The sequence below is a fragment of the Anarhichas minor genome, unplaced genomic scaffold (genome assembly GCF_050575085.1).
Source record: "Anarhichas minor isolate MPS153535 unplaced genomic scaffold, ASM5057508v1 ptg000014l, whole genome shotgun sequence".
NCBI lineage: Eukaryota > Metazoa > Chordata > Actinopteri > Perciformes > Anarhichadidae > Anarhichas > Anarhichas minor.
Window position 1 is genome coordinate 8,243,663 of NW_027466460.1, and position 27,597 is coordinate 8,271,259.

The following is a 27,597-nucleotide window of genomic DNA, read 5'->3' on the forward strand; positions in this document are numbered from 1 at the left end:
ACGCTTTCCAGAGACCACGTTTCTGCCATCATTGACCTACCTAAGCCTCTGACTAAAAAGCAACTTATGTCATTTCTAGGTATGTGCTCCTATTGCAGGTCTTGCCTTTGCAATTATGCTCCTGTGGAAGCTCCCCTCTGAGCTCTAATGCACGGCAAAGGCCTCTCCTCACATGACAAACAGACCTGAACATCAGAAGCTGAACAAGCTTTCAATGACTTAAAACTAGCCCTGCAATCTGCACCGACACTGGGCTTTCCCGACCCAACTCGACCTTTTACTCAGGCTGTTGACGAGCGCAACGGTTGCATGATGTCCGTTCTCCTCTAAAAACACGGTGTTCGACTCCGTCTTGTTGCCTATTTCTCAGCTAAATTAGATCCAGTTGCAGCAGGCCTTCTGCGATGCGTCCGTGCTGTGGCTGCAGCTGAAAAAGCCTTGTTAGCCTCTAGAGATATCGTCGGTTACGCTCACGTTACAATGCTTGTACCTCATGCTGTCTCCTTGATTCTCCACGAACAGAAAACTTTGCATTTGTCAGCCACTAGATGGCTTCGTTATCACACTTCGATATGCCGAAGATCACTGTAAAACTTTGTAATGTACTTAACCCTGCATCTCTCCTACCAGGACCAGAGGACCGCCCTGACCTCTCTGAAACTCCCCTCACCAACCCAGACCTCATTCTCTATATGGTCGGGTCCACCTCACGTGACCTGTCCTCTAGGAATGCTTTTGTTGGTTATGCTGTTGCTTCAGACAGCGCCAACCTCGTGTCAGGTTCTCTTCCTCATCATTACTCTGCCCAGGCTGCTGAACTGGTTGCTCTAACAGAAGCATGCAAAGCAGCAGTAGGTAAAAGCGACACCATTTATACAGACTCACGTTATGCATTTGCCGTTGTTCACGATTTTGGTGCCTATGGCGCCATCGTAAATTCCTAAAATCAGACGGTAAACCCATCCCCCACCATGAAAAAAATGAATCAGCTCTTGGATGCCATTTTGCTCCCCTCTGCCATTGTTACATGCAAATGTGCAGCAGATACACGGGCCACAGACACAGTGTCAAGAGGAAACGCCAGAGCGGATGCTGCTGCTAAAGTGGCAGCCCGTCTCCCCCTGTGTCACTCTCCTCCTGTACTACACTGGTTTACCCGAAACAGTTCCATCCTCATGCTAAATTATCACATGATCGAGACCACGTGACAAAAGGGGGGATTGTGGATATTGTAACCACACATTGGTTTACTAAAGGTTTTTCAGCCTATGCACAAAAACAGTCAAGCCGGCATCATATGTGCAACACATAACGTAGGCAGACCAGTTCAAGTTTCTCAACAGGCAGCGCATTCACCTCCTACAAGGCCATTTGAAGACATGATGATGGATTTCATTGAGCTAACACCATCAGAATGTAAGAAATACTGTTTAGTTGTTGTAGACATGTGGTCTAAATGGGTCGAAGTTTTCCCCACCTCCAAACAAACAGCCACAGTAGTAGCTAAAGCACTGCTCCAAGAAATTATTCCCTGCTGGGGCATCCCAACGAAACTGTCAAGCGATAACGGCTGCCATTTTGTCAATCAGGCGATCCAAGAGCTACCTAGGTATAGACCTAAATAACCACTGTGCAACCACGGCACCCGTTTACGCAGCCAGGACTATCTGGTCTCAGAGGCACTATGTGTTGTTTACTGTTCTCAATGTGTTCAACTTGAATCCTTGTGCATTTTTTAACGTGATGTAAGCAGAGATGTCGTTGTAAATTCTTAATTGCAAACATTTTTCATATTATTGTGTTATTAAAAGATGATAAAAAGGGTCGAGTGTAATGGGAAAAATGTCCATTATACTTATTAAATGTTGATAATCAGGTCTTATAGTTTTTGTGATACTGCTTAACAGTTTTGGTGTTAAGACCCTTTTGTCGCCTACGCTAAGTTTCCAAGAAGCGTAATGTGGGGTGACCTCTCTGTCAACGCACTAGCCACTTCTCTCTGAGTACGGGTAAATAGTTCTGCATGTTAAGTTAAGCTAAGTTTCCATGAAGCGTAACGTGGGGTGACCTCTCTGTCAACGCACTACTTCTCTATTTGAAGCACCTTCCCGACCCAACTCGACCTTTTACTCAGGCTGTTGACGAGCGCAACGGTTGCATGATGTCCGTTCTCCTCTAAAAACACGGTGTTCGACTCCGTCTTGTTGCCTATTTCTCAGCTAAATTAGATCCAGTTGCAGCAGGCCTTCTGCGATGCGTCCGTGCTGTGGCTGCAGCTGAAAAAGCCTTGTTAGCCTCTAGAGATATCGTCGGTTATGCTCACGTTACACTGCTTGTACCTCATGCTGTCTCCTTGATTCTCCACGAACAGAAAACCTTCCATTTGTCAGCCACTAGATGGCTCCGTTATTACACATTCTTGCTCGATATGCCGAAGATCACTGTAAAACTTTGTAATGTACTTAACCCTGCATCTCTCCTACCAGGACCAGAGCACCGCCCTGACCTCTCTGAAACTCCCCTCACCAACCCAGACCTCATTCTCTATATGGTCGGGTCCACCTCACGTGACCTGTCCTCCAGGAATGCTTTCGTTGGTTATGCTGTTGTTTCAGACAGCGCCTACACTAAGTTTCCAAGAAGCGTAACGTGGGGTGACCTCTCTGTCAACGCACTAGCCACTTCTCTATTTGAAGCACCTTCCTGTTTTGCAAAAGAAGTGTAATCTCGCTTTTACATTGTGAAATGAAATTTGTCACGGGGACGCCCGTTTATAGAAGTCCAGGCCATTGGTAGCAGTAAACCATAGACAGCAAAAGAAGAATGCTGCGGCCTATTGATGAGCGTCTATACGTTCATCTCTGCGTTTGTTGTTGCTACGGCAATGAAGAACTAATTAAAAGAAAATTGTGCCCTCGTGCTCGAAATAGGCAGTTATTTATTTAATTATCTTTCTCTCGCTCTCTCGTAGTTCAGTGAAAATGTAAAGTCCTGAGGAGGGGAGGTATCTAAGCTATTATGTTACTTTAAGAGCTCTATAGGAAGCAGTGTTCCAGTGTATGTATCTGGGGCTTTTATTGTGAAGGATAAAACGTAAGGAAGGGAAGAGGAAAAAGGTTTTTGTTTCAAAAATGAAATAAGCAGTACTATTATTTTTAGTAATCTGAAAATGAACTAAAGCAAATTATAAAGGTCTAGACTAAAAAGAAAATAAGAACTGGTTGAAAATGTGGAACTACTGTAACCTTGCTTTAACGCTGTGTGAGCAAACTCCTGCTTACATGGCCTGGTTAAATGTCAAAGGTCAGAGGTGTCCAACTGTGGCTTGAAGCTGCTCTTCAGATAAAGAAATGACACCACGTTTTAGGTGTGTCAACCAAATATTGTGGGGGAAAAAACAATTTAAAAGTACAGAGTGAGTCCTATAATACTATTGTCTTTGGAGTATTTATTCTCTGCGCAGAGAAGGCTCCATCATCATACAGAGTGCAGTGCACTCTACAGGAGGATGAGCCAAGAGTGGTGCCGCTGTATAGCTTATAAACATAAAGGGTACTCAGCACAGGGTGTAAATCAGGAGTTCACAATTAAATATCTGGTCAACAGTTTCCAGATGCCCATTGACATTTCTACTCAGCCCCTTCCTCTTATCTGATCTGAGCCTTGTCACACTAAGTCTCTGTCGTACTGAGCAATTCATGATTTGTTCCTTTATAGTTTATGTGTGTGGACTTCATCAGGCAAGGACACGTCGTGACTGCTAAGAACCAATCAAGTAGCGAACGCGGGTGTGGGCATCATCGTTTCAAAATGTATGCGTTTACGGCGTCCACGCGAAGAGGCAGCGCCGTACTGTGGACACTCAGTGTAAACGTAGCAAAACATATGCGTTTTCAAATGGAAACATAGTAGTGTGGACATGGCCTAAGACATCTGTTTCTGTTCCTAAACTTAACATTCTCTGTTTAACTGCACCTCCATTCAGTTACTTCCTCTTATGGAAGCAAAGGCAGAAATACCCCATATGGTGTTGTCACCGTTCAACTAGGTACACAATCATATGTTGTTAGTGAGTAAGGCACATAAGCTAAGTAACAGTAGAAAAGTACTAGCACAGGGAAAATTCTCCATCACTATAACAATGTTTGAGACTCAACTCTTTCAACATTAGAATAAGGTAGTAATAGTTTGAAAAATGTATCAAAATTTAATTCAAATGACCAAAACTGTGACCTGCATCCGATCACAGCTGAGCGTATCTTGAGCACCATGATAAGACTTCCCCTTTGAACCTTGCTGTTCCAGTCGTAAAAGAAGCATTTAAATCTTTTAGTAAAGTAATTAAGACCATATTGTAGAATTATTGACATTAATTGGGGATAAACTTTGAAAGTTTCAAACGCGCACGCACGCGCACGCGCACACACACACGCACACACATCCACACACACACACACACACGGAAAATTAAGTGTAACAGGCCAGTCACAAATTAAATATTTTAAAGTACTGATATGGACTTTTGGAAGGAACTACTGACCCTTTCATGCATGAATTATGACAACCTCAGTTAGGATTTTTTTTATCAAGTGTTTTTATTGCTCTTTAGGTGTGAAAAACAAGATTTGAACTTTAGTTTTTTTCAATCCAGCTTTTTCAAAGAGATTTTTACATGTCCACTCAAGTGGACAGCATGCGTTTTTGTTTTCAATGATATATAAAGAGGTGAAAACTATAAAAATAATAAATGTATATACAAAGAAAATGTGCAGACTATCTTTTATGATAATTGGCAAAGCATCCAGGGCAGAAAGCCACAAGACACTGCATGCAGATATACTTGGTTCTTTGTGTGCATGCAGCATCATGGCATCTGTTTGCAGTTTTTGCTTCAGTGAGCTGGGGCCAGTGGTTTCCAGAGCCAAAGCTGATCTCACGGGGTGCCCTGGACACTGCTCTGCACTTCGAAGGAGGTGGGGTGGCACTGGGTCTTCCTCTTGCACGTGTCTTGATGGATCCTGCATTTAGGACCGCACGAGCTACAGATGTCTTAAAGTGCAGAAGATCCTTCTGTTCCAGACCAGACATTGAGTTGCCAGGCATTCACAGTGGTCACGTCCAAGAAGTGGAAGAACACTCTGATGTATACCACCGTTTTTGCGTCTGTGGGGATACATTGTGACACATTGATCCATGAGATCTACTCCTCCCATATGCTGATTGTACAGCTTCACAGAAAATGGCCTTTGGATGTTGAGCATCTTCTTTTCTTTTTTGCTCCATCTCAGGGCCAAATCTGGTGGGGACTGGCCAGTGCAGGAAAAGGCCATGTGGATCACTGAACTATCTAACCAACGTGTGACAGTGATGTTTTGAGCATTGCTGACAACAGAGCAATCAAGCTCCTCTTCCTTCTTTCTTGAGTTGCTTTTCACTCTTCAGTTTCAGCTGTACTCCATGGAGCCTGTTGATTCTGCATGTACCAGTGCCATAGATGCCCTGGTGTTTCAATGCCTGGAGGAGTCGAATGGTAGTAAAGAAATTGTCAAAAAACACCTTGTGATTCTTTTGCTGTATGTCGTCACAGAGACACATGACTACGTCTGCAGCCATTCCCAATTGACTGATCTGACCACGCCCAGCTGAACCCTGATAGACTTCAAACCTGTACATGAATCCAGAGGATCCTGCTCTCACCCACACTTTCACACCCCAGAGTTTTTTTTTTTTTGGGGATGTACTGCTTGATAGACGGCCCTTGAAGGGAATTATCTGCTCATCTATTGATTGAAATTCTTCAGGATCGACTGCTGTACTGAAGGTTTCCTTGAGTGCTTCTAACACTGGTCTGATTTTTAAGAGCTTATCAGCATTTCCAGGGGCCTGTGAGTAATTATCAACAAAGTGAATGTACCTCAGAATCTGCTCAAATCTGTTAACTGGCATGGCATCTGATATCAAATCAAGACAAAGCCCTTCCTCTGATGACCAGTACATTCTTGATCTTGGGTATCTGATGTATATGACATGACCATATTTATTCCTAGGAATGTTTTCATTTCCTCTGATGTCAGGGCCAGATTTCCCTTTCCTTTTTGGAGTGTGCATACACGTTTGTATTATGCACTTCATTCATCGGCTCTTTGGGAAATAGATGCATAAAGAAATGTATTGGTTCTGTTCCCTCAACATTCACTTTCCACTCTCCCAAAAAAGGAGGCAAGTCTCCCTCAAACTGGTTGCTTTTGGCTTTCCAGATATTTCTGCTTGTATTTTCAGCTTTCTTTCTTTGAGCTCTGTTAGGTGGCACATCCTCAGCTTCCTCAACCTCAACTCCCTCAACATTTGTATCCTCAGCTCCACTGTCACAACTGCTATAATTTTCTCCTTTTTCTGGCAGCCATTCATCATCACTCCCACTAGTATCATCCTCACTTGACTCAGGTGGTATTTCCTCAACTATCCTGTAGGCCTTTCTATCACGCTTTTGATAGATAACATAATAAGATAAGATAAATAACATGATTTATAGCCAAAAACGTTACTGCAGATGAAGTATTTTGAAGGACAACAGTAGCAGTAATTGTATGAATTGTAGTTGAAATATAGACAGTGATGCATGATGTCCAATTTAGTGGACAGATGATTAATCGTAATTTCCTCCCAATATAAAATCAATATTTGGAAAATGTATTAATTATATAATTCCTTAGTTGTTACTTGATGTCACCAACATTTTCATACCTGCAAGGGTCTCTTTCCATAGAAGGATTGGCAAGATATTGATGAGTGACTGGGTGTTTCTGACTGTCTGTCAGCCATCTTGGTTTTGAGAAATTTATATTGCACTTACAATGGCTTGCCACTGACTATTTGGGCTGGTTCTGCCAATATTCACAAGAGTTGGGACTCTTAGCTTCACCTCCTTCACTCTACTGTATTTGGTGGATAGGATTAATAATCAGCCATTTCTTCTCTTGTATGTTTGTGGGGCAGTAAAAGTGTAAACAGCACGATATAATGTAATAGGCAAGTACAGTTTCACAAAACCTGTTACATATCTGAACAGTTGTACCTCGCTGTCCGCGGCACGGTGGTAGATGGAAAAGTTGTAGATGACTCCCTCCGGGGACTGTACTTTTACATTGCAGGGAAACCAGGTGTCTTCTGGGAGCAGAGCGAGAGACTTTTTTGTCTTCTCAATCTGCACCAGCTTTCAAAGAGAGGTGGGGCAGGACACAGACAATTTTGACTCAAAGCATATGCTTTATATGCACCATGTTTAATATTATTTCTTTAGCACATGAAGTTCACTGAAAGAATCTTGATTGAAAGTTTCGTCTGACGATGACACAGAGATAATACTAGTTATTTCTAACAAAACATATAGTTATTGCTCTGTAGATCAATTGTCAAACAGCAAACAGGCTCACAAAGAGAACAAACTGCAAATTAAATAGAAGTGAATGTGTGGCACTGAGTGTTTGAGAAGACAGGGAAATATTAACATATGACTTAAATCCTTAAGTTCAGTCAGTATTCACTGTTGATGTTTCTTTATTGTCATTTCTGTGAGAAATCATGTGAAAAGAGAATTTAGACTGGTATGGAAATTAATATGTTTATGGAATTCTATCTGAGTTGGCAATGAAAGTGAAATATTTGCTATGAGTTATATTTGTTATAGAGTAGCTAACGTAAGAGCAGAAGAAAGCCGTCAGTACATGATGAGCAAAGTGTAATCAGAACAGAGAGCGCTTCTGACCTGACCTGATGTATTTTCATATATTTACAGGTAATTAAATGTGTTGCACTAGAGTGAGCTTCGTGTCGTTCTTGGTCCTGTAACAAATGGCTACAACACAACAAATATGCTGTAGAGTTTTCCCAGAAAAAATAACAGATAAAATAATTCTTGTGTTGAAAAAGCAAATTTAAAATGTAAGATGTAAGATGATCAGTTAAATCAATCAGCATACAACGATCACATGCAGTGTTGAATTTGGCCAACATCTGTGGAGGTCACACCTTCTGATATTCAAAGGGCCACACTATTTTCTACCACCTTTGGATCCAGGTATGTGTATGGGACCTTCAGATCCTCGTTTCTGTCTGTGATGGCTTCACTTAACTCATGAAGATCTTTTTGAAAATCCTCCATCAGCTTGCAGGGCATCTTCTCACTAAAAAGCTCCTCTGGGTACTGGCCAAGAAAGACCTGATGACATTAATGATACATTTAAAAAAAGAAATGTTTAGAATGTTTTAAAACAGACTTTTGGCAATATACAGTAATGTACAGTTTCAGTTGGCGGGACTCAAATTACCTAAACTTAAAACAACTTGAACATGAATTTAATTTATGTGATTAAAGACTTGGGCACTTACAGAGTCAGTGGACTGTCTGCTGAGTAGCCACACGACCGCCATTCCATGAACCGTTGTGTTGACATCAGGGAATGTCTTCAGCATCGTGGTCTCACTTGTTGTCCCCTTTGTAGTTGGTGGAGGACATTGTAGGGTGAGGGGATTGTTGGGCATCCAGCCACCATAGTCATACTGTGAAGAATGAATGATTGACAGATGACTGATTAATACAGTTTGAAGCTACGCCATGTATCAGTCTGTCTACTACTTTGGTCCACACTGAAATATTGGATTGGAACAAAGACATTCATTGGTCCCCAGAGGATGAATTCTAATGACTTTGGTGATCCACTGATTTTTCCTCTAGTGCCGACATGAGGAGAACATTCTTGGCTTTCAGAGGAATGTCTCGACAACTTTCAGCTGGATCATCATTAAATTTGGTTCAGACATTTATGTTTACCTCAGGACGAACTGTAATAACGTTGGTGATCCTATGACTTTTCATCTATCAGATCAAAGTTTTTATTTGTCCAATACTCTGTCTTATGACCAAATACCTTCAAAACTAATGACATTCCTACCAGCCTCAGCTGTACTTTGTGTTTTGCGCTGATTAGAAAAAGCTTGCTGATGCTCGCATGTTAACATGGTAAACAAAGATTGTGATCTTATCAACATTATACCTGCTAAAAGTTAGCATGTTAGCGTTGCCATTGCAAGTATGTTAGCATTTGTTGTTTACAGCTCAAAGCATCGCCGTGCCAAAGTGCAGCCTCACAGTCGTGCTAGCATGGCTGTAGACTCTTGTTTATGTTAGACTTGCTAACAGTAAAAACCTCATGAACCCATTCCACAAAAAAAGCATTATTATAACTGAATTAAAAGACCTCACCTGTCCAGCATTCACAGCCGAGTGCTGTCCTGAGCAGGTGAAGATCACCATGGTGACAAACTTGACCAACTCAGTCACGGTGGTGAAGCTCTCTGGAATTCCTGACAATTAGAGGTAATAAACTGCATTTAAGATGTCTGGAAGACAACATTTAAGTTTGACTTCTGTTTGCATTAAGATCATATAATGGTTCATAAATGTGCACATTCATCATCATTAAGATTGATCTTGTCTTTAAGCCCACCTGTGCCGGCTTGGGAAAGGAATCCATGTTCAGAAATGTCCAAAATCCACTTCTGCAGTTCAGAGTCTCTCTGGACCTCAGTGTCATTCTTGTAGTAGAAGCTCAGCACTCCCTGCACAAACCTTTGACAAATGTGGATAAGTTCTGTTAAACACATTCCTAGTTAAATTAGGCATTTTTTTTAATACACACTGCAGGACATTTTGAAAGACAATTTAAGGCCATCGGAATGATCAGTTCTATTCTTTTTAAGAATTTACTGCAATAGCTTATTCAACAAAGTAGATCAAACAACTTTAAAGAAATAGTGTGACATGTTCTGAAACTTGTCCATTGTCTCTCTTGTTGAGAGTGAGATGAGAAGATCAATATCACTCATATCTGTGCGTTAAGTATAGCTCTACAACCTGGTGGCAATTAGCTTAGCTTAGCATAAAGACTGGAAACAGTTAGCTGGCTAGCTTCATATAGTTAAAATATACCTACCAGCACATCTAAATTGTATCAATTTCTATTATATTTCTAAATATTTCATTTAAACTTTATACAAACAGAAAATATATTAGTTACATGCCACATTTTATTCTTGGTAAACAGTTGCCAGTTGCAGGGACTTCCTGGAGTCTTCTGGCTCTCTGGCAACCTCACAGTGACGACAAATAACCAGGATTAAACAAACAATATAAAATGTTGAAGGTGCTTTACAGGCGTTGGGAGGCCTATTTTTGATATTTTGAGAGATCTTCCAGTCTTTGTGCTGAGCTAGGATAATCACCTCTTCATTGTAGCTTTATACTTAACACACAAACATGAGAGTGGTATTGATCTTCACATCTCTTGGCCAACTCTTGGAGAGAAACTTAAAACTTGTATCTCTGTATGTGTTGAATTATTCCTTTTAATTAAACCCAAAAATAAATGTATATTTCATATTCCGTAACTCCATTACAGTGCCCTCTGTCATAATATAAGTTATTACATTCAGACATCACCTGTCTTTGTGTCAACCAAACTAATGATTGCTTTTTATTGAAACTGAAGCCTTAAATGTTGAAGGGTAGGGATGCCCCTTCCCTAATCTCACAGAAGTTCTCTATCAAAGTAGTTCAAGCTGTTTCATTCAGAACATTTTACAGCCAATTGCCCATCTACTCAATTAAGAGGCAGATCACTCATTTACTGTATTGTCATATTTTAAGGCATTGTTCGTCTAACTTGCAGCAGTTTCTCTGGTGACTGCTATGGAGCATATGTTTCAAGATAAACTGTTTGTAGGAAATTGCATTAACATGGACTAACTGAAAGAAATTATGCAAAGAAACTGTTTGTAGGAAATTGCATTAACATGGACTAACTGAAAGAAATTATGCAAAGAAACTGTTTGTAGGAAATTGCATTAACATGGACTAACTGAAAGAAATTATGCAAAGAAACTGTTTGTAGGATATTGCATTAACATGGACTAACTGAAAGAAATTATGCAAAGAAACTGTTTGTAGGATATTGCATTAACATGGACTAACTGAAAGAAATTATGCAAAGAAACTGTTTGTAGGAAATTGCATTAACATGGACTAACTGAAAGAAATTATGCAAAGAAACTGTTTGTAGGATATTGCATTAACATGGACTAACTGAATAGTATTATGCAAAGAAACTGTTTGTAAAGTGCAAAAGAAGGGAAACCCCTACACATATGTTGCAGCTTAACTGATCCTTTATGAGGAACCAACTGAGTTACATAAGATAATAAAAGCTAGTAGAGAGGGAGGATTTAGAGCTCTTGTTTTCCAATACCAGGACACCTGTACTACCTGTGGATGATATCCCAAAGCTTGAGTCCATCATCCCTGTAGTAGAAGTTCGGTACATCCCCCAGCCCACGGTCAGCAATGTCGTCTGGTATGCAGAGGGAGCGGTAGGTCACTGAGGACAGTGATCTCTTCAGGAGTGTCCTCATACCCTCTCCACCAGAAGCTGCAAACTAGGAGACATTCAAATATGTAAGGATTATAGTTAGAGTTAAATAATGTACATGACACTGAATATATATATATTTTTTTTTTTGTTTAGGTATTTAGGTGTTTGTCTTTTCGTACCTTAGTGAAAGATCCAGTCTTAGATATTAGATTTTTTCGAGCTAAGTTGTTGATCTGTAGAGTGTAGCGAGTGTGAGGTACAAGGAGCTGAGAGAAAGAGGAAAACTCTGTTAACTTCATAGCACACATCTTGATGCTTCTATACCATTTAGCAGTGTCAAATTTTTTAAAATATATACACACTAACATTATGATTCATCATCTTTGGAAGACACAACAATCAGTAACTTTAAAACAAATGACAACTCCAGTAAAAGTTCAGTATTCTCCCTTTCAGTTACCTTGTACAGCGGATGCACCATGGGCATGTTGCGCAGCAGTGACACTGCAAAAACTTCAGCCAGCAAATGAGTGCGCAGCAGGTGAACGTTGAGTTGATGCTCGTTGAAATCTGCACTTCTCACAAAAATCTTGGCCGTCAACCAGTCGTACTCAGAGTCAGTAGGAAAGAAGATGGGATTATCATCTGCTGGAGTCTGCTTCAGCTGCAGGAGAAGGAAGGGAGGTGTGGTTAATTCTATCCATTCAATATATTACCAGTAGTGGTTAATAACAGCAAAGTATGTTCTGAAAGTGTTGTATGTTTACTTTAGGTTTCATCTGCTTTTCAGTTAGATACTCTGTTGATCTCTAAGAGAAAATTCATAATTTCTTTGACTCCCATGTCAGAGCACAGGGTCAACTTCAGAACAGAATCCCGACTTCAATGATCTAATGCCTAAATTCTCACGTCTTCGGCCGAGGGAAAAGGGAGGCAATCTGGCAATTGCAATTAAAAGACTTTCAATATTTTTTTCTCTGATCCACATTATTCATATACAGTATGTTTGCATTATATTTGTGTAATTTAACTAAAGGTATTTCTGTCTTCTCTGTACATATGACATCTATAGTGTTGCATGTCTGTCCGTCCTGGAAGAGTCATCACTACAATAAGATATTTGAGTGTTAATATCTTATATCTTATCTACTCACCTGAATAGCAATTGGCACCAGGTCATCATCAGGTGTTTTGTGAAGCAGGACGAGGGGAGCCGTCAAGTACTGCTTCTTCCCGTTGATGTTGTTTGTTTTCAGCCCATCCAAACGCTTGTAGTCACACAGGAAAATGTTTCCTTTCTGTATCAAAAATAATTTCAGTTTACATTTTTTTTTTTTTAATTGTATTCACATGCATACAGTGTGAATATTAATTATACAAAGTAAACGTTAGTGAATGTAAGTGCAACATGCTTTTTCAAATTGAACATGTCATGGATCAAAATATGACTCAAAGATCAATCAAAGTCAAGATATTTACCTTCATTTCATCTGCCAAGCTACACTGACCACCGAGGAAGACCATGTCATCACTGACAGGAAAGTTGTTGGGCAGGACTGAACAACGTTGGATCAACATGGGGTTCATACCGTTTAGAAACTGGTAGCCAAAGAAAGCGTCCTCCTTCCAATGATCCTGGACATAGTCTAGAAAAAAAAGATAAACTTCGAAAATCTTCCTCTATCGCAGTTATCAGCTTCACTATACAATGTATGTGAAACTGGAAAATGGCAACAGTATGTTGCACAGACTCCAGTCACAGACATGGTTGGACACTGTTTATAGTTATGTATCAAAGTCTTGACTGTATGCAATTAAATACTGTTAATCGATTCCTTCTGTGACATTTTTTCCCTGTTTATTAAGCCAAGTAATAAAAACAATAACATGTGTTAGTTAGCATCATGAATATCCGAATGAACATAGTTGAATCATGCATACAGGAACAAGTACTTCATTAAACTACCATGATAGTACCTGATATCTTAGTCCGTTTGCTGCCGAACACCCGATGGATAGCATCAATATCAGGCCAGTTCTTCGTGGACTGATAAAATTTCTCCAGTTCCAGCTCAACCAGCCTAGAAAATAAAAGCATAAATTAGCTGTATTATTATGCCTTAAATCATGTTCATAGGCAGGTACAGTTACATAGATAAATATCTGACAGAATTGAAGACCTCACCCAGCGGCTGCAGTGAAGCGAAACTCTGTCAACTTGGTAAAGGAGAACTGGACCTCATCAGGCAGATCAAGAGGGCCCTCTGACCTGATGCAGTGGGGTATTCCCTCTAGATACACATCCCAACTGGTAAATAGAGAAGAGCTGAGTAATGAGGAACTTTATACAGATACCAGTGTATAAGCAGTTTTAGTTTAATATGTAAGCATAATAAACTTAACTTGACTTCAATATTGCAATTTTGCAAAATAAATTTCAATAAACCCTGGCAGGTGTAACAGTGTCATATGGTGGTTAATTTTCACCCAAAAGGGTGTTGATGAATGTTAGTTTTGGGGTGTTTAATAAAGTTAAAAAGTATATAAGCTCTGCTCACCGATATTCTTCCCTTCGCTGCAAGATTTCCAGCTCCCGAATTTCCTTGCCAGGATGATGGTCGTCTTCAAAGACTCTCAGAGCTTGAAGAAAGAAATAATAACAAGGTTTAAAATTGCTGATAAATACAGCGAGTTGGTTACTCCAGTCTCCTCATAGACCAGCATTTCCTTCTTTTAGGTCTTCTGTGGTCAGTGAACAGCGTACAGGATGTCTGACAAGTCTAATTCACACAAACCTGTTCCCTCTTTGAAGCGGTGCACCTCACTGTCAGGGATCCAGCGGTAGATGGGAAAGTTGTAGGTGTCACCCTCAGGGGATTTCACTTCCACCTTGGCAGGGAACCAAGAGTCTTCAGGGAAGATGAAGTGAGGCTGTTTATCTATCTCAATCAGGACCAGCTTTCCAATGGAGACGGGGCAGGACACAGTAAAACTGGCCACCTGGAGTAATGACAGAAATGGGTTGCGTATTTGACCAAGAACTGAACTGTAACATTCCGATAGTTAGCATACAATACTGAATGTAGAAGGATGGAGAATATAAGATGTATACAATGCATAAATATAATATTTATTGGGAGCTCATTATGGAGACTTTTTTTGTTGCTTTGGTCACCTTTGAGGCCGTAAGTTAAAGAGTTACAGAGCAGCACATATCCTGTTGCTGCACAGTGTGAGTTGACGAGGGTTTACATCAGCTTCTCTAAATTGATATTCAATTCAATAATCTGAAGTTGAAGAAGAGTGTTATACATTTAGAGAAAGATATTTCAGACTTACTACTGCTGCAGTGCTGAAGGATATAACCCCTTTGAGTCTCTCGAGCCAGGTGTGTTCGCTCTCCCCATCTGTGCCCACCAGCTTAATATAGACATTGTTAAAAGTGCCGGCAAAGGCGAGATCGCCAGTGTATACGGTCACTGTATAATCCACCATTTTCACACTGGCAAGCAGAGGAATCCTGGTGGGGAGAGAAAAATAATAAAGTACTGATCAGGTTAACTGTTACCAGATGAACCTTAGTACAAAGAAACGTTAACATACTGGTATCACAATTAAAATGGCATGAGCAAAAGATATAAGAACTAACATTAAATGTTTTTTCCCTCACCAATCTATTACAGTCTAATCTTTAAAATGTAATGAATTGAATTAAAAATAATTTAATGAAGCGTCTCTCTTACCAGTTTATGAGACCAAGAAGTTCCTTTGATGAACTGCTCTCTTGATGTCTTAAAGTAATCAACACTGACTTCTCATTTTATACACACAGTTTTGTGGGAGTGTCAAGTCTTGTGGGAGTGTCGAGTCAGTATCAACAGTAAATAGTTACTTCTGGTGATAGAATTTAATTTATTGGTTTATTTGAACGGGACAGTGCACATTAATAAAAACATTTCTGCAAAATGTGCCAGAGTTAGCCAAAAGGCTATTTTTCATCTGTAGTCCCAAGAGGCAGATGTTACAAAAATAAACCTAAAAACAGAAGATAAAATTAAAGTTAAAAGGTTATACAATTTTGACACTTTACAATGGGTGCACAAACAATGAAAAAAGTGAGAATAAAACTATTATTGATCCATCTTTGAATACTGGAACAACAGCAGCCAACTTCCAAACACTGGGAAACATGCTCTGAGAGATTGAGAGGTTGATGAGTTTGCTGATGGGATCAGTTAGTGTTGTGTTAAGTTCTTTGAGCATAACTGCATCCATACCAAATACATCCTTTACTTTGGAAGGTTTAAGAGACCTGATTATTCTCGTGACCTCTGATTGAGTAACATTTCTTATGCTGAAGGTCGGCTCCAATGAATTTACTGTACAGACGTGTGTATTCTCAGGGGAGAAACATTTAGCAATAGTAGCTACAGAATCAATGAAATAGTGATTGAAAGCTTTTGCTACTTCAGCTGGGTTATTTGACAGCTTTCCATTTATGTTAAGTTGCTGCAGCTTCCTTACTTTGTTGAAATGTCCCATTAGCTTGTGTAACTGATCCCAGGTCATTTTAGTATTACCTCTTGCCTTTTCTATTATAGTCAGGAAAAAAATCGGCCTTAGCTTTTCTTAATTTCTTTACCACTTTGTTCCTCAGCATAGCAAAATGTTGTCTGTCATGGCTCGATTTATTTTTAATTGCAGTTTTTAAGACACAATCCCGTTCTTTCATTCATTTTAAGATATCATCATTTATCCAAGGAACAGTGTGTTTGATATTTTTGTGCCTAAATTTGCGATTAAAATCCTTGATAGTGTTCTCTAATTTTTTTGGGAATTTTTTACTGTCTTCCTCAATGTCTATTCCCAACAGTAGTTCATCCCAGTCAATTAGTTGAACAGTGTTTTTAAAATTTTGTTTGTTTTTGGGGATTCTAAAAGATTCGTCATCCCTGACAGAAGGCCTAAAACACTTGCTGGTTAGTTTCCTGGCTACCAGAGTCAGATTGTGGTCAGAAAGACCAGTTACCATATTGAGAAATTTTAGAACTCTCTCAGGCCTATTACTAAATATTAAATCAATTTGGGTCTTGGAGGAATTTGTTATTCTTGTGGGCCCACTGATCAACTGCACAAGGTCAAAGTCATCAGTTTAAGATTCTTTCTAGATGATTTGTCCTCCCAATTGATGTTAAAATCACCCATAATAATTACCTCTTTACTGAAATTGCATTCTTTTAATAGTTTCTCAAACTCCTCATAGAAACTATTATTGGAAGAGGGAGGCCGATAAATTACAATAAGTGTGAAAGACATTTGTGGTGATAAGATTATATCTAGACCTATGCATTCCAAATCTTTACAGACAGTCCACTGGATTTCATTACACCGGATACTATCTCTCACATAGATCATGACACCACCACCCTTTGATCCAATCCCATCTCTCCTGTAAATGCTATAACCTGGCGCTGTTATTGCTGCTGATGGACCATTTTTTTGGAGCCAGGTCTCAGATAAACAAAGAAAGTCTAAATTGGAATCAAGCAAAGGATGATGGACTTGATCACTTTTAGATTTAATACTTCTTATGTTCAGATGCCCACCTAAGAGACCTTTTGGCTTAACTTTAGGATCCCACACTGTTCTTGAATGATTGACAGTCCGTTAGACGGCCCACTTCCTGTTCTTTGAGATCGCGGGATTTAGCAGTTTCTTGTTTACATTTTGGGTAATCTTTCCAATTACACGTGGAACCATGGAATGTTGGACATGTATGAACATGAAGATAATGCAATAATGATGTGTTAAGGCAGTATTGCTCATCAATCAAGACAAACCACCTTTTAAATGTGAGAACGTGAGAACATCAAAACATTATAAAACAACAAACTAAGCATTTACCGACACTGTTTATCCGGATTATTCATCAGATAGTTTTATTAAAAACAACTGTAACATGATAGAAACCAATTTCTATGGCAGAACAAATACATACATTACAAAACCTAGTAGGGACAATTCAGTGACAGGTAAACAAGGTAATGGCAAAGTTATTAAATCACCAAATGCACGAATCACTGACTTATTTCTATCGTTTCGAACACAGACATAAACTCAGTGGCCACTTGATTTTGTACACCTGTACAATCTAATGCAATTTAATACAACAGCTCTGCCATATAATCTACCTCTGTAAAGCTTATAATGTTCAGTTTTGTTGAAATTGTCAGAAATTAGTTAATTCATTTATATGTTTTTTACTGAGGTCATACTATGGTGGACTATAGTGAGGTGTTAATAACTTTTTTCCTCCCTATTGTCACCTCTGAATATAATGTAGTCAGGTTCAACACCATTATTAACTATGGCTTAATCATTACTTAAACATCACATCTTTCTTTCAGTGTCAAAAAATGAACATTATAGACATTAAAGTAGACTTTATGGCAGAACAAATTGGATTGGTTCACACAAGTGTACCTCATTGAGTGACCACTGAGTATACAACACAGTTCCTTAGATCAACTGGCTCAGAACAGACAGGTTGACATACATCAATATATTCACAGGCAGCTCCATTTATCAGTGCAAAGCAACTACAACACATAGCAGTAGATTCAGAAAGAAATAACTGATTCAATCATTCTTGTTTGGAGACAAAAAATTTAAAAAGGGTCCTCAAAGAATATTTGGTGATGAAATCAAATTGTGTTGAGAAGTGGATTACAATGGTGTTTTTCATTTTACACCCGTTTAATTTGATTTGAATGTGTATCAAAAGAAAGTCTAAATTTGTTTCAATATCGGCTCAAAATGCAATATACACTCGCTCCTTTTGTTCGTGTGAAGCTGAGATACGGGGTCAAATCTGAGGGGAGGGGACAGTCAGGACTCCAGTGGGCTTCAGCTTGTTGATCCCTCCATCCAGGATACAAACCCGCTGGAAATTTACCTTAACCAGGTGTGCTGCAAACTAGGAGGACAAGAAAAAAAAAAGGGAAAGGCAGTTCTCAGGAATTGCAAGTTCTCATGACCTCAAACAACTCAAACATCAGTGTTGTTTCCTTGAGTTAACTCTTGCAGTTACCACACATGATAAATAATCATCAATGTATCAAAGCTGTCCTTACCAAATTTGAAATTGATCTGGCCAACTGGCTAGGGGTAATACATGTAAGTATAAAATGTGATACAATAAACAGCCCTTCAATAATTAGGAAACACTTTGATGTCTGTGGAACATTGTGTGTGTGTGTGTGTGTGTGTTTCATTGTAAATGTTGTGTGTGTCGGAGCAGACACAAGACATAAACTGAGTTTGAGGAAGTAAAGTGAAATTTTAAGAGACAACAAAACAAATGAGAAAAGGAACTTGTCTCGACTGAACCTTCCTCTAAGACGTTTCTCTTTGACATTCTTTCTGCAGTCACTGTTGATAAAATAACCCTCTGTATTTACTGTAGATACACCTTCCAATTCAATTCACTGAAATGCAATAACACAACAAAAGACAGCCTCAAAGGTTACCATAAAGTCTCAACGTCAATTACACATCAGACTGAATCATAACCTGTAAGCTAGAAAAATGTACAAATCAAAATACCAATTATAGCAGGGATACTGAGTTAGAATAAACATATGTTACTTTTGTTGTGACCTCTCATTAGACCTGTGTTGTGTAAGCCCTTGTGACATTTTGGTAAATCTGATTGTGAAACCTCTGGATGACAATGTAAGATTTTATCATACACAACAGGTATTACAAAACAGAAACTGACACATTAATACAAGAGGTCTAAACAAAAGTGAAAAGAACCTTAAAAATGTATATATAAAATATATGTAAATGCCTTTAATTAATGAGTGAAAAGTATTGCTTTTCAAGAGCTGGAAAAACACAATTCTTTAGTTCTACCTTAAGCACACCTCAACTGGCTATTTTGCTTCCCTGTTGCCATGACTTCGATCTACAAATGTGTTTGGCAATCTGTCTGCAACTATATGTTTTTTTGTCCTGAGCCTAGGCTCACAGGCTCATAAAAGTCATGCTGTCTAATTATCTAATAGAAAATAAAAAAATATAATGGACATAGAAATTTAAATTTTTAAAAATACGGAGTAAAACCCAGCAACAATTTATGTACAAAAATAATCCCTCTGAATAAAAACTGTGATGTTTAATTGACCAGATTAATTTATTTCATTTTATTCATGTGTCTATCACAAAGCAACAACACCAACAAAACAAAGCTTATTTTGTCAGCCTGGGTTATTGCTCACACATTCAAGTGTTTTAGGAGTACAGTTAAAAAAAAATCCGATTCAATCAACCGACTAAAATAAAAACAGAGCATGAAGAATCAGGCTTACTTCTGAACGCCAATAGGTTTTAAATGTTAAAGGTGCACAGTAAAGCCTGAGCACAGAGAGTGCATTCATTGCTTTGCCTCTGAGTTAATGATAATGCCACTGGTCTGGTGCACAGAGATGTGGATGGCATTTAAGCACAATTGAGTCCTTTTATTGACCTTTACTTTTGTGACCTGCACGACTGAAAGGTCTGATGAATTACTGAGGTTGAACCTCAGATGTGGAGTTTCAAGTGTGGGTTTGGCCATAGTGGGGAGGGGAGGTTGAATAGTCATCATACTTGCCTGCATGTGTGATGATAAAGATGGTGATCAATCATCATACTTAATACAAAATGATGATAATGATGAAACATAATTACACTAATGTTGTACAACACAGATTTTCTATTTATCGAAATAGTAGAGCTATGACCACGTGCTGATACATGAGCAGTTCACAAACGGATGCATTTACACTTCAGTCTATCTGCAGAAGAATTCTTCCATTACTCTCTGTAACGGTTATTTTTAACCAGGTTAGAAACTGATATCTTTCCGCTGCTCCCTAAAAAAAATCTAGGACTCATGTCTCTTTAATTAGGGAGAACTACTTATTTCCCTCTCTTACTTTCCAACATATGGAAGGAGGACATCTTTTCTAAATTGGGATGTTGCCAGAAGCAATATCCCTGCTGAGTATTTTTTTATTTAAGTTTGGCTAATTTATTCTAACGAGAGCACAAAAGGAGAATATATAATGATCAATACAGTTTTCTGTTCTGTTACTCTGAAGTTGTTTTCTGCTCTGAAATGTCAAAGATAATGATTTATGTAAAAGCCGGTTACAGCCTTGGCTAAGGTCCTAGTGTCTTTTAGAAGTTTTTATTACACTGTACATCAGACCTATACATTTACAATACTACTGTATTCATTCACATTTTTCTGCTGCTTTCAGAGGAATACAGCTAAAATATGACAAATTGCTTATTGAGTAAAACAAAATGAAAGGAAATTATTTCCAACACTCTTCAATGAAGGTCAGTTTTCTACAAGCAGGCAACCAAACTTACTCACTCACATTGTTTCATGGTTGTGTTGTTTCCTGTATGTGGCCCATCTGTCTCATTTTCACCCTACGGCCTCAATCAGGATAGTCATAGAGCTTCATATTAAAACAGATATCAGGGAATGTTTCCAGCTAATTTATTAGTATAAATATATTAACTATAAATATGTGGTTCACGTCTGTTTTCATTAACTATTATTTCACAAGTATTTACGAGTGTTATGACTTATGAATTATTGTTAAATAATTTCCAAAAAGTAAGACGAATATATATTTATTTTTTTTAAAAACGTACATTGATGAAAACTGCTGTGTATTGACTGGAATAGTTGTGTTATTGCTGGATTTTGGATTGGATTGTGAAACACAAATTTTTGTGATAATGGCGTCGGTGAGTAATTTCACTTGAAAATGTTAAGTTTGGAAATCTGGACAATTCATCGCAGGATGAAACATTATTTTTTTTAAAAAGAAGCATAAACTCACTAGACAACTGCTCTTGTGGAGTTTCACCTAAGACTCCAGTGAGGTCCAGATGATTAGAAGGTTTTTTTAAGGAGGCAATATGACCCTGAAGTCTGCTTCCACTGTCCTGACATGACCCCTACCCAGGACACTAAAGGGATATCACACTCACTGAGACACCTCTGAAAGGATGAATATAGAGCCAACTTTGTTTCGTTCTACAGTTTAAAAAAACATCCCTCTGCTGTTATTTGTCAAAATTGCTTGGTGTGTCGTTGCACTGCAGCAAATCACTCAGGTTGTTGTTTTTGGGAACACAGCAGCAGCCAGAGTACAATCTTTACCAAACCCGTCTTTCTTGCTAGAGGCTCCGTGGGGCTGTACTTAGGCACAGTTGTGCTTTGAGATAAAGCCTAACATCAGCTTGATTACATGCTCACAATGACAATGATAACCTGCTGGTGTTTAGCAGGTATGTTTGAAATGTTCACCTCTGAATCGAGTATGTTAATGCGAACCTCTGTGTTCATTAGACGAAAAACTAATTACAGCCAAGGCTGAACGAAGGGAATGTCACTGGTCTTCAAGGTATTTGGTCAAAAATCAAGGTATGAGACAAAGTAAATTGTTAACTTGTCATCTCGCACCGTCATCATGTCAAGGAATCCAAAAAGTAATTCAATTAATGACATGAATTGCCATCCCAAAGCACTCTCACTTGCATGGCTAAAACAGTAAACTGGGAGAGTCTGGCGATTTAGAAGCGCCACAGGGCACTTTAACAAGATTACCATCTGTTATCTGCACCACACCTGCATTCACTGCTGACCACTCAATACTTCTAATGCACGTTCAAACAATAATGGTACCAACATGTCCGCCTTAGATATTACAAAAACCAACATTACAGAGAGATCAACTTTCACAACATTATACAGTGTTTGTATATAACATCTCTATGGTAGGTTATGTAATGCACATCTTGGGTTTATATGTCCGAGTTAACACTTTAGAGTTAAGAGTTCAGATAGTGTGTATACGTGTGTGTGTGTGTGTGTGTGTGTCTGACTGCTTTCTCACCATAGCAGCAGTTTTCATGGCGTGGCTAATGATCACGATGACACGTCCTCTGTAGTTCTGGAGGATTCCTGTTGCAGGACACTGCACCAGCTCACCGTCAGGGCTGAACGCTGTGCTGAAGGGAATGTTGATGCTGCCAGAAATATGGCCTCTGCTAAAGCTAAAAGCAGTGGGGTCAAGGAGCAAAGCATTGAACAGGTAACACCCCTTCATAGAGAGACAAGTAACAGTAATACCATTGGGCAACACTGATAAAAAAAAGACAGTATTAAACAATATCAAGTCAGTTCAATGATACCCTAGAGAGAGCTTGTTATACTAATACAAAATCATGTACGGCAAGCTTCAAGATAGCAGTGTGGAAAAAAACTAGGAAGGAGCAGGGACAATAGAGATATATGAGATGTAATGAGGGAGTCAGCAGGAGAAAAGAAAAGAAAAAGACTGCTTCTTAGTGAGGGATTTACTGGAAAACTACGTGAGTATCAGCACAGGGACAGTGAACAACCCCACAGTGGGATGTAATGGAATAATTACTCTTGAGAAAAGGAGCTTGTCCTATTTCTGAGAGCGTAACTATTGACATTATTGCTACATATCCCAAGACAAGTGGTGCTTCTTTCTCGGTCAAAAGATAATGTTCATCAAATCATACCATCTGCCACAAGAACACATAGAGTCAGTTTGTTACATAACGCAGCAGATAATCCATGAACTGACAAATCCCATTGTGGTACATTTAGCCTTGGAAACCTAAACCAGGAACCTAAACAGACAAATCTAGATTGTCCTGATTAACTCCACAGAATTTAATCCACTTTTTGTAAATGCAGAAACCCACAACAGAGCTTTGCCTAAGATCACAATAAAGGTGAACAAGGGTTGCCAAATCCTGCGAAAGTGGTTAAATCCCTTTTGTCCATGTGTGTTAGCCTGAGGTCCGTCTATAACGACGTTCATGTAGGAATTTCGGCTCGAGGAACTGACATCTTGCAATCTTGCTCTATCCACTAATCCCTATTGATTAATGGCTCTTTTACCCTCTTAGACGATTACCATTCCACTGATCTGAAGGGTGACGCTCACTTCTTTGGGTCCCCTGAATTTTGTACAGGTGGGGTTCTCTGGGCCAATACACTGCTAGTTATAAATAAAAACTGCCCATCTGCAAAAGCTAAATTCATTCATTTCTGAAATATTGTAATTTTGTGCAGAGTTCCGAAAAAGATTAATAAAGATGCTATTGAATGTGGCAAGCTTTTGACATTTTTATTTTTAATCTAAGGGATTTACAGGGAATCTGATTGTATGGGACAACTACATTTATGTATGTGTATGCACATCAATCAATGCATATTGTTGCATGTGAAAACCATGCATCTCCAAAGAAAGACGCAGGAGAATCCTCTCAAATCAACCCCCCCCCCTAAGACTGCAGGATGTGGTGGGGCAGCCTGGGTGGATGTAATGGGTCTAACTCAATGTTGCAGAATCTGGCAGCACCTGACTAAAGTAGATCATCCACCCTGAATCTGTTGCTACTTGCCTTAGATGGTAATGTCACTGGTGTACTTTCTGTGCCTGTGGTTCACTTTAAAAACTCTGCAAAACACTGACACCAGGTCAAGAGGTAAGCAAGAGTTCAGAGGCACTGTGGGATCTTGCATGCACAGATGCAACCAAATGCAAATCTAGTCTGTGTGTGTCTTTAACCTTGACCAAAACTTTGAGTGAAGGAAACAATCTTCATCAACAATCAGGTAAACAACGTTTCACACGTTACACCAGCAAATATATGGCACAGACATGATATAAATGACTTGAATAAACAAAGAGATTCATGAATTACAGCTTTTACAGGGACCTGGCATCCGCTCACGACTTGGACTCTGACCTTAAGAGAACCATTTAATTCAGCTGTGAGACTGAAAAGAGACACAAGAAATCTCAAAACTGGTGTAGTGTAGAAGGGCCGTGTAGAAGATCCCTGTCAGAGGGGCCGTGTGCATAGTGGACACTGCCTTGTAGTGTGCAGTGTAATCTTAATCCACTAACTATGTCGGTTTCATACTTGATAACATTAATAGTTGTAATTCATTGTTTTATCTTCTGAGCTACTTAATCTCGGAACCCATCGACTATCGGTCTCAAGACGGATAAGCCTTCGGGGGCAAGGGGCTATATTTCTGGGGTCCGGTGTAGCGAGCGGATATCCGGACCAAGACTTTGTGCAACGCTCATCGTTTCCTTGGTTGCTACTAGAACTACAAACTGAAACCAGAACGCCTCTGATGCCAAAATCTTGTCCTGTTGCCTACTAGACTGCACAAGACAAAAGACTTTTGCTATATGGTTCTTTTAAAAGTGTTTGTAAAGAAGTGATGGTATTGTTCAATAATGATTCTACTAGCTCAAACTGCTTAGAATTACAACACTTTCCACGCTATACAAAAAAAATTTGCCAATATACTTCTGCAAAAGTGCTGTCACAATTGGGGGGGGGCCCTGTGTTTGGCAACTTTCGGACGTCAACAATCTGACACTCACACCCAGTTCCTTCTCTCTAGCTCTCTTTTTTCATTCCTTACACAACAATTTCTGTCACTTTTCATGCGTACAAACTAGTGCAACACTATGAATGTCTTCCAGGAGAGACTGTCTGAAAGTACAGGCGGTTATTGCATCTCCCTCCGCTCACCCGACAGCCAGCTTTTCACTCGACCTTCATGTGTAGCCTTTCGGAACAACTATAAACACTTTTGATTCCTGATGTGGTCGGACAGCATGTTGTAGGACCCATCTTTTCTAGTATAACATGGCACTCAAAACTACACTCAGCTGGGTTGCATCTCAGCGGAGTGAGAATTGAATAATTATAACCCTCCCTTAAGTAACAGAAAACGTCAAGTTGGAGGTTTGCTGACGTAAATTCTACTCAGAACAACCTTATCTGAAATTGGCAATAATTTGTCAGCAGATCATTTCTTGTTCTTGCTTTGTTGGACACAATCCAAGGTTGTTCAAACAAGCTCCAGTCTGCGTGCACCATTTCCTGATGTGCCTCAGCAGAGAAAGATTGTACAATGTATTTGAATGTTAAAATGACAGCATTTAACGGACTGGCCGGTAAAAGTTCAGAAATGGTAAGGATACTCCTCGACAGTACGGATGTCAACAGCAATGATTTTGGGCTTGCCGGCTTTGGTCCTTTTGGTGGGCCCGGCCAATGACAGCTCACACAGGTCGATTAGGTCCTCGGCCGAGATCCTCGGGGATACTTCTGCTTTCAGGTCACACAGCGCCAGAGGATCCCGGGACTACAAAAAAAGAAAAAGGAACAGGAGATCATATGAAGAAGGAGAAAAGTGTAGTGCAGTAATAAGTAATTATTGTAAAATTACTCGAGAGACAGAAAGAATAGTTTAAATTTGGATATTGTTGCTTCTTAAAAATCGAAAAACCAGTGATTAGGCCTGAATGCCTTTTATATTAAGTAAATTCTTTCTGTATTTTTGAAATATTTAACACCGTCCTTTTAAACAGTTTGTCAAACTAACCCACAGGTCAGAGAGCACCACAGACAACCAGCTGCAGTGACCAGAACACGGTTGCCAGTTTCCATGTGCACTGACAAATAGGTTTATTAAAGCACTGAGCCAAAGGCGTGGCTGCAATGGTGAGCAAGTGTAATACCTCTATGATTCCCAGATGCCCTGAAGTCATTCTAAGCATTAAATGTGAAAAAAGGAGTATACTGATCATTTATTTTCAACAAACAAATGCATTGTGATAATGACTGGTCATTAAACAGTTTGGTCAGCACACTGTATGAAAGCAATTTACAGAACAGAGAAGGGCCAACTGCATGTTGAGTAGGTTTAGTGCCAAAACTCTGCCATCCATGAAATATAATGTTTGAAAGCATTAACTCCATTGGCTAGCTGAACAATCCATCCAACCAACAGTGTAGCAGTCAGAAACATCTGTGAGTCCAGAAAGGATTTTAATATGAATTTCCTCTGGAAAAAGGTTTTAATTAAACAATTCTGTGCATTTGAGTGAGTACCTTTAAATCCTGAATCCCCAAAACAGAGTCAGAATTGCAAAATGGAAGAGATTTGAGGAGTGGTGTTTGTATTTCTAATAATCAGAAACACATTACAAAGTCGAGGTTTCCACCAGGAAATTGGAACAAAGGTGAAGTCACCAAGGTCCTGATTCCTCATGCCCCCAATTTAGTTAGTGGTTGGGGACAAAACAATGGCTACACTCATTAACTACATTGTATTTTCTGTTGCAAATAGTGCCATTTCAATAATAGCCCACTACCACTACAAAACACAGCATTAAACCATGCATGTGACACACATACAGACACAAAATGACCAAGAAGTTGAATCAACACCTCTGTGTCACAATGACAACATGTCTCAAATAGCCCTTTAGAATGGAATCGTAATAAGACATGGTGATAGTGTTACAGGCAGGGAAGTACGTCTAATTTGTTAAAGGCCAATAGCAGGCCACTTGTACAGGACCAGGGAACTGTGACAGGCAAAATAAAAGTGTTAGTTCAACTTGGGAGTAAACCAGGGTGTGACTGAACACACCTGCTCAGAAAAACCTGCCTGTGGAGACAAGCCTACAAATTGAAACCAACCGTAAAGTAATTCATGACTTGGATTTAACAGAAGTCTTGACATTTTATGCATCTACCTACCAATCAATGTGCTCTCTGTTTTTGTTATCATTATGTTGTATTCTTTATCATTGGACCATTCACAAATAGATGATTGATGCCAGAATAAGCCATTAGCTAATTTCCATCTGCAGTCCCTCGGCAAGAGTCACCAGACACTAAAAACATTAATATAAATGCAGCAACACCATTACATAGTCTCTATCTATCACACTAACATTTATAAAGGGAGACTTTTACAAGCACACATCAACATATTAATACCATCACATTAATCCAGCACAACTATACAATTGCAAATTAACTACTTAATACAGTACATACATTTAAAATGATGTTAAGTATCAGAAAAATGAAGGATGTCTGGTTGCATGATTAATGTAAATAAACTCTTTGAGATGTCAGATGCCCTATGTCTTAAAAAAAAGTGAAATTTGAGCAAAATGTGAGCAGGAAGTTATTGAAAAACCATGACTGCACTGCATTGTATGGTCAGCTCTATTGGCAA

General features: G+C 39.2%; 2 protein-coding genes across 3 annotated transcripts in view; both read right to left on the reverse strand.

The window, feature by feature from the left end:
• Positions 1-7,261: 7,261 nt before the first annotated feature.
• On the reverse strand, positions 7,262-15,263 carry LOC142949595 (polyunsaturated fatty acid lipoxygenase ALOX15B-like). The gene is made up of 15 exons (XM_076091326.1): positions 15,170-15,263; positions 14,766-14,946; positions 14,222-14,426; positions 13,985-14,066; positions 13,612-13,734; positions 13,404-13,507; positions 12,906-13,072; positions 12,581-12,724; positions 11,887-12,090; positions 11,606-11,692; positions 11,321-11,490; positions 9,507-9,628; positions 9,263-9,363; positions 8,389-8,559; positions 7,262-8,218 (listed from the first exon to the last, which is right to left on the reverse strand). The coding sequence occupies exons 2-15, from the start codon at positions 14,919-14,921 to the stop codon at positions 8,039-8,041; spliced, it is 2,016 nt and encodes a 671-aa protein (XP_075947441.1). The 5' UTR covers positions 14,922-14,946; positions 15,170-15,263; the 3' UTR covers positions 7,262-8,038.
• Positions 15,264-17,338: 2,075 nt separating this feature from the next.
• Positions 17,339-27,597, reverse strand: part of LOC142949592 (TBC domain-containing protein kinase-like protein) — a 39,446-nt gene continuing 29,187 nt past the window's right edge. Inside the window, exons 24-26 of one of the 2 annotated variants that reach the window (XM_076091321.1) lie at positions 25,544-25,707; positions 22,391-22,550; positions 17,339-18,402 (exon numbers count right to left, since the gene is read on the reverse strand). In XM_076091321.1, the coding sequence (XP_075947436.1) occupies positions 18,292-18,402; positions 22,391-22,550; positions 25,544-25,707 (435 nt within the window). In that variant the 3' untranslated portion in view covers positions 17,339-18,291. Of the gene's footprint in view, positions 18,403-22,390; positions 22,551-25,543; positions 25,708-27,597 lie in introns of those variants that run through there. The other variant, XM_076091322.1, reaches the window with a different exon arrangement.

What these genes read in the sequence shown, in the direction of transcription:
- LOC142949595 (XM_076091326.1), bottom strand. Translation starts at nt 14,921, where the DNA reads ATGGTGGATTATACAGTGACCGTATACACTGGCGATCTCGCCTTTGCC. An exon ending in CCTTCAGCACTGCAGCAGTA is followed by an intron (nt 14,427 to 14,765) that starts GTAAGTCTGAAA and finishes TCATTACTCCAG; the next exon opens with GTGGCCAGTTTTACTGTGTC. An exon ending in GCTTGGCAGATGAAATGAAG is followed by an intron (nt 12,725 to 12,905) that starts GTAAATATCTTG and finishes TTTTTGATACAG; the next exon opens with AAAGGAAACATTTTCCTGTG.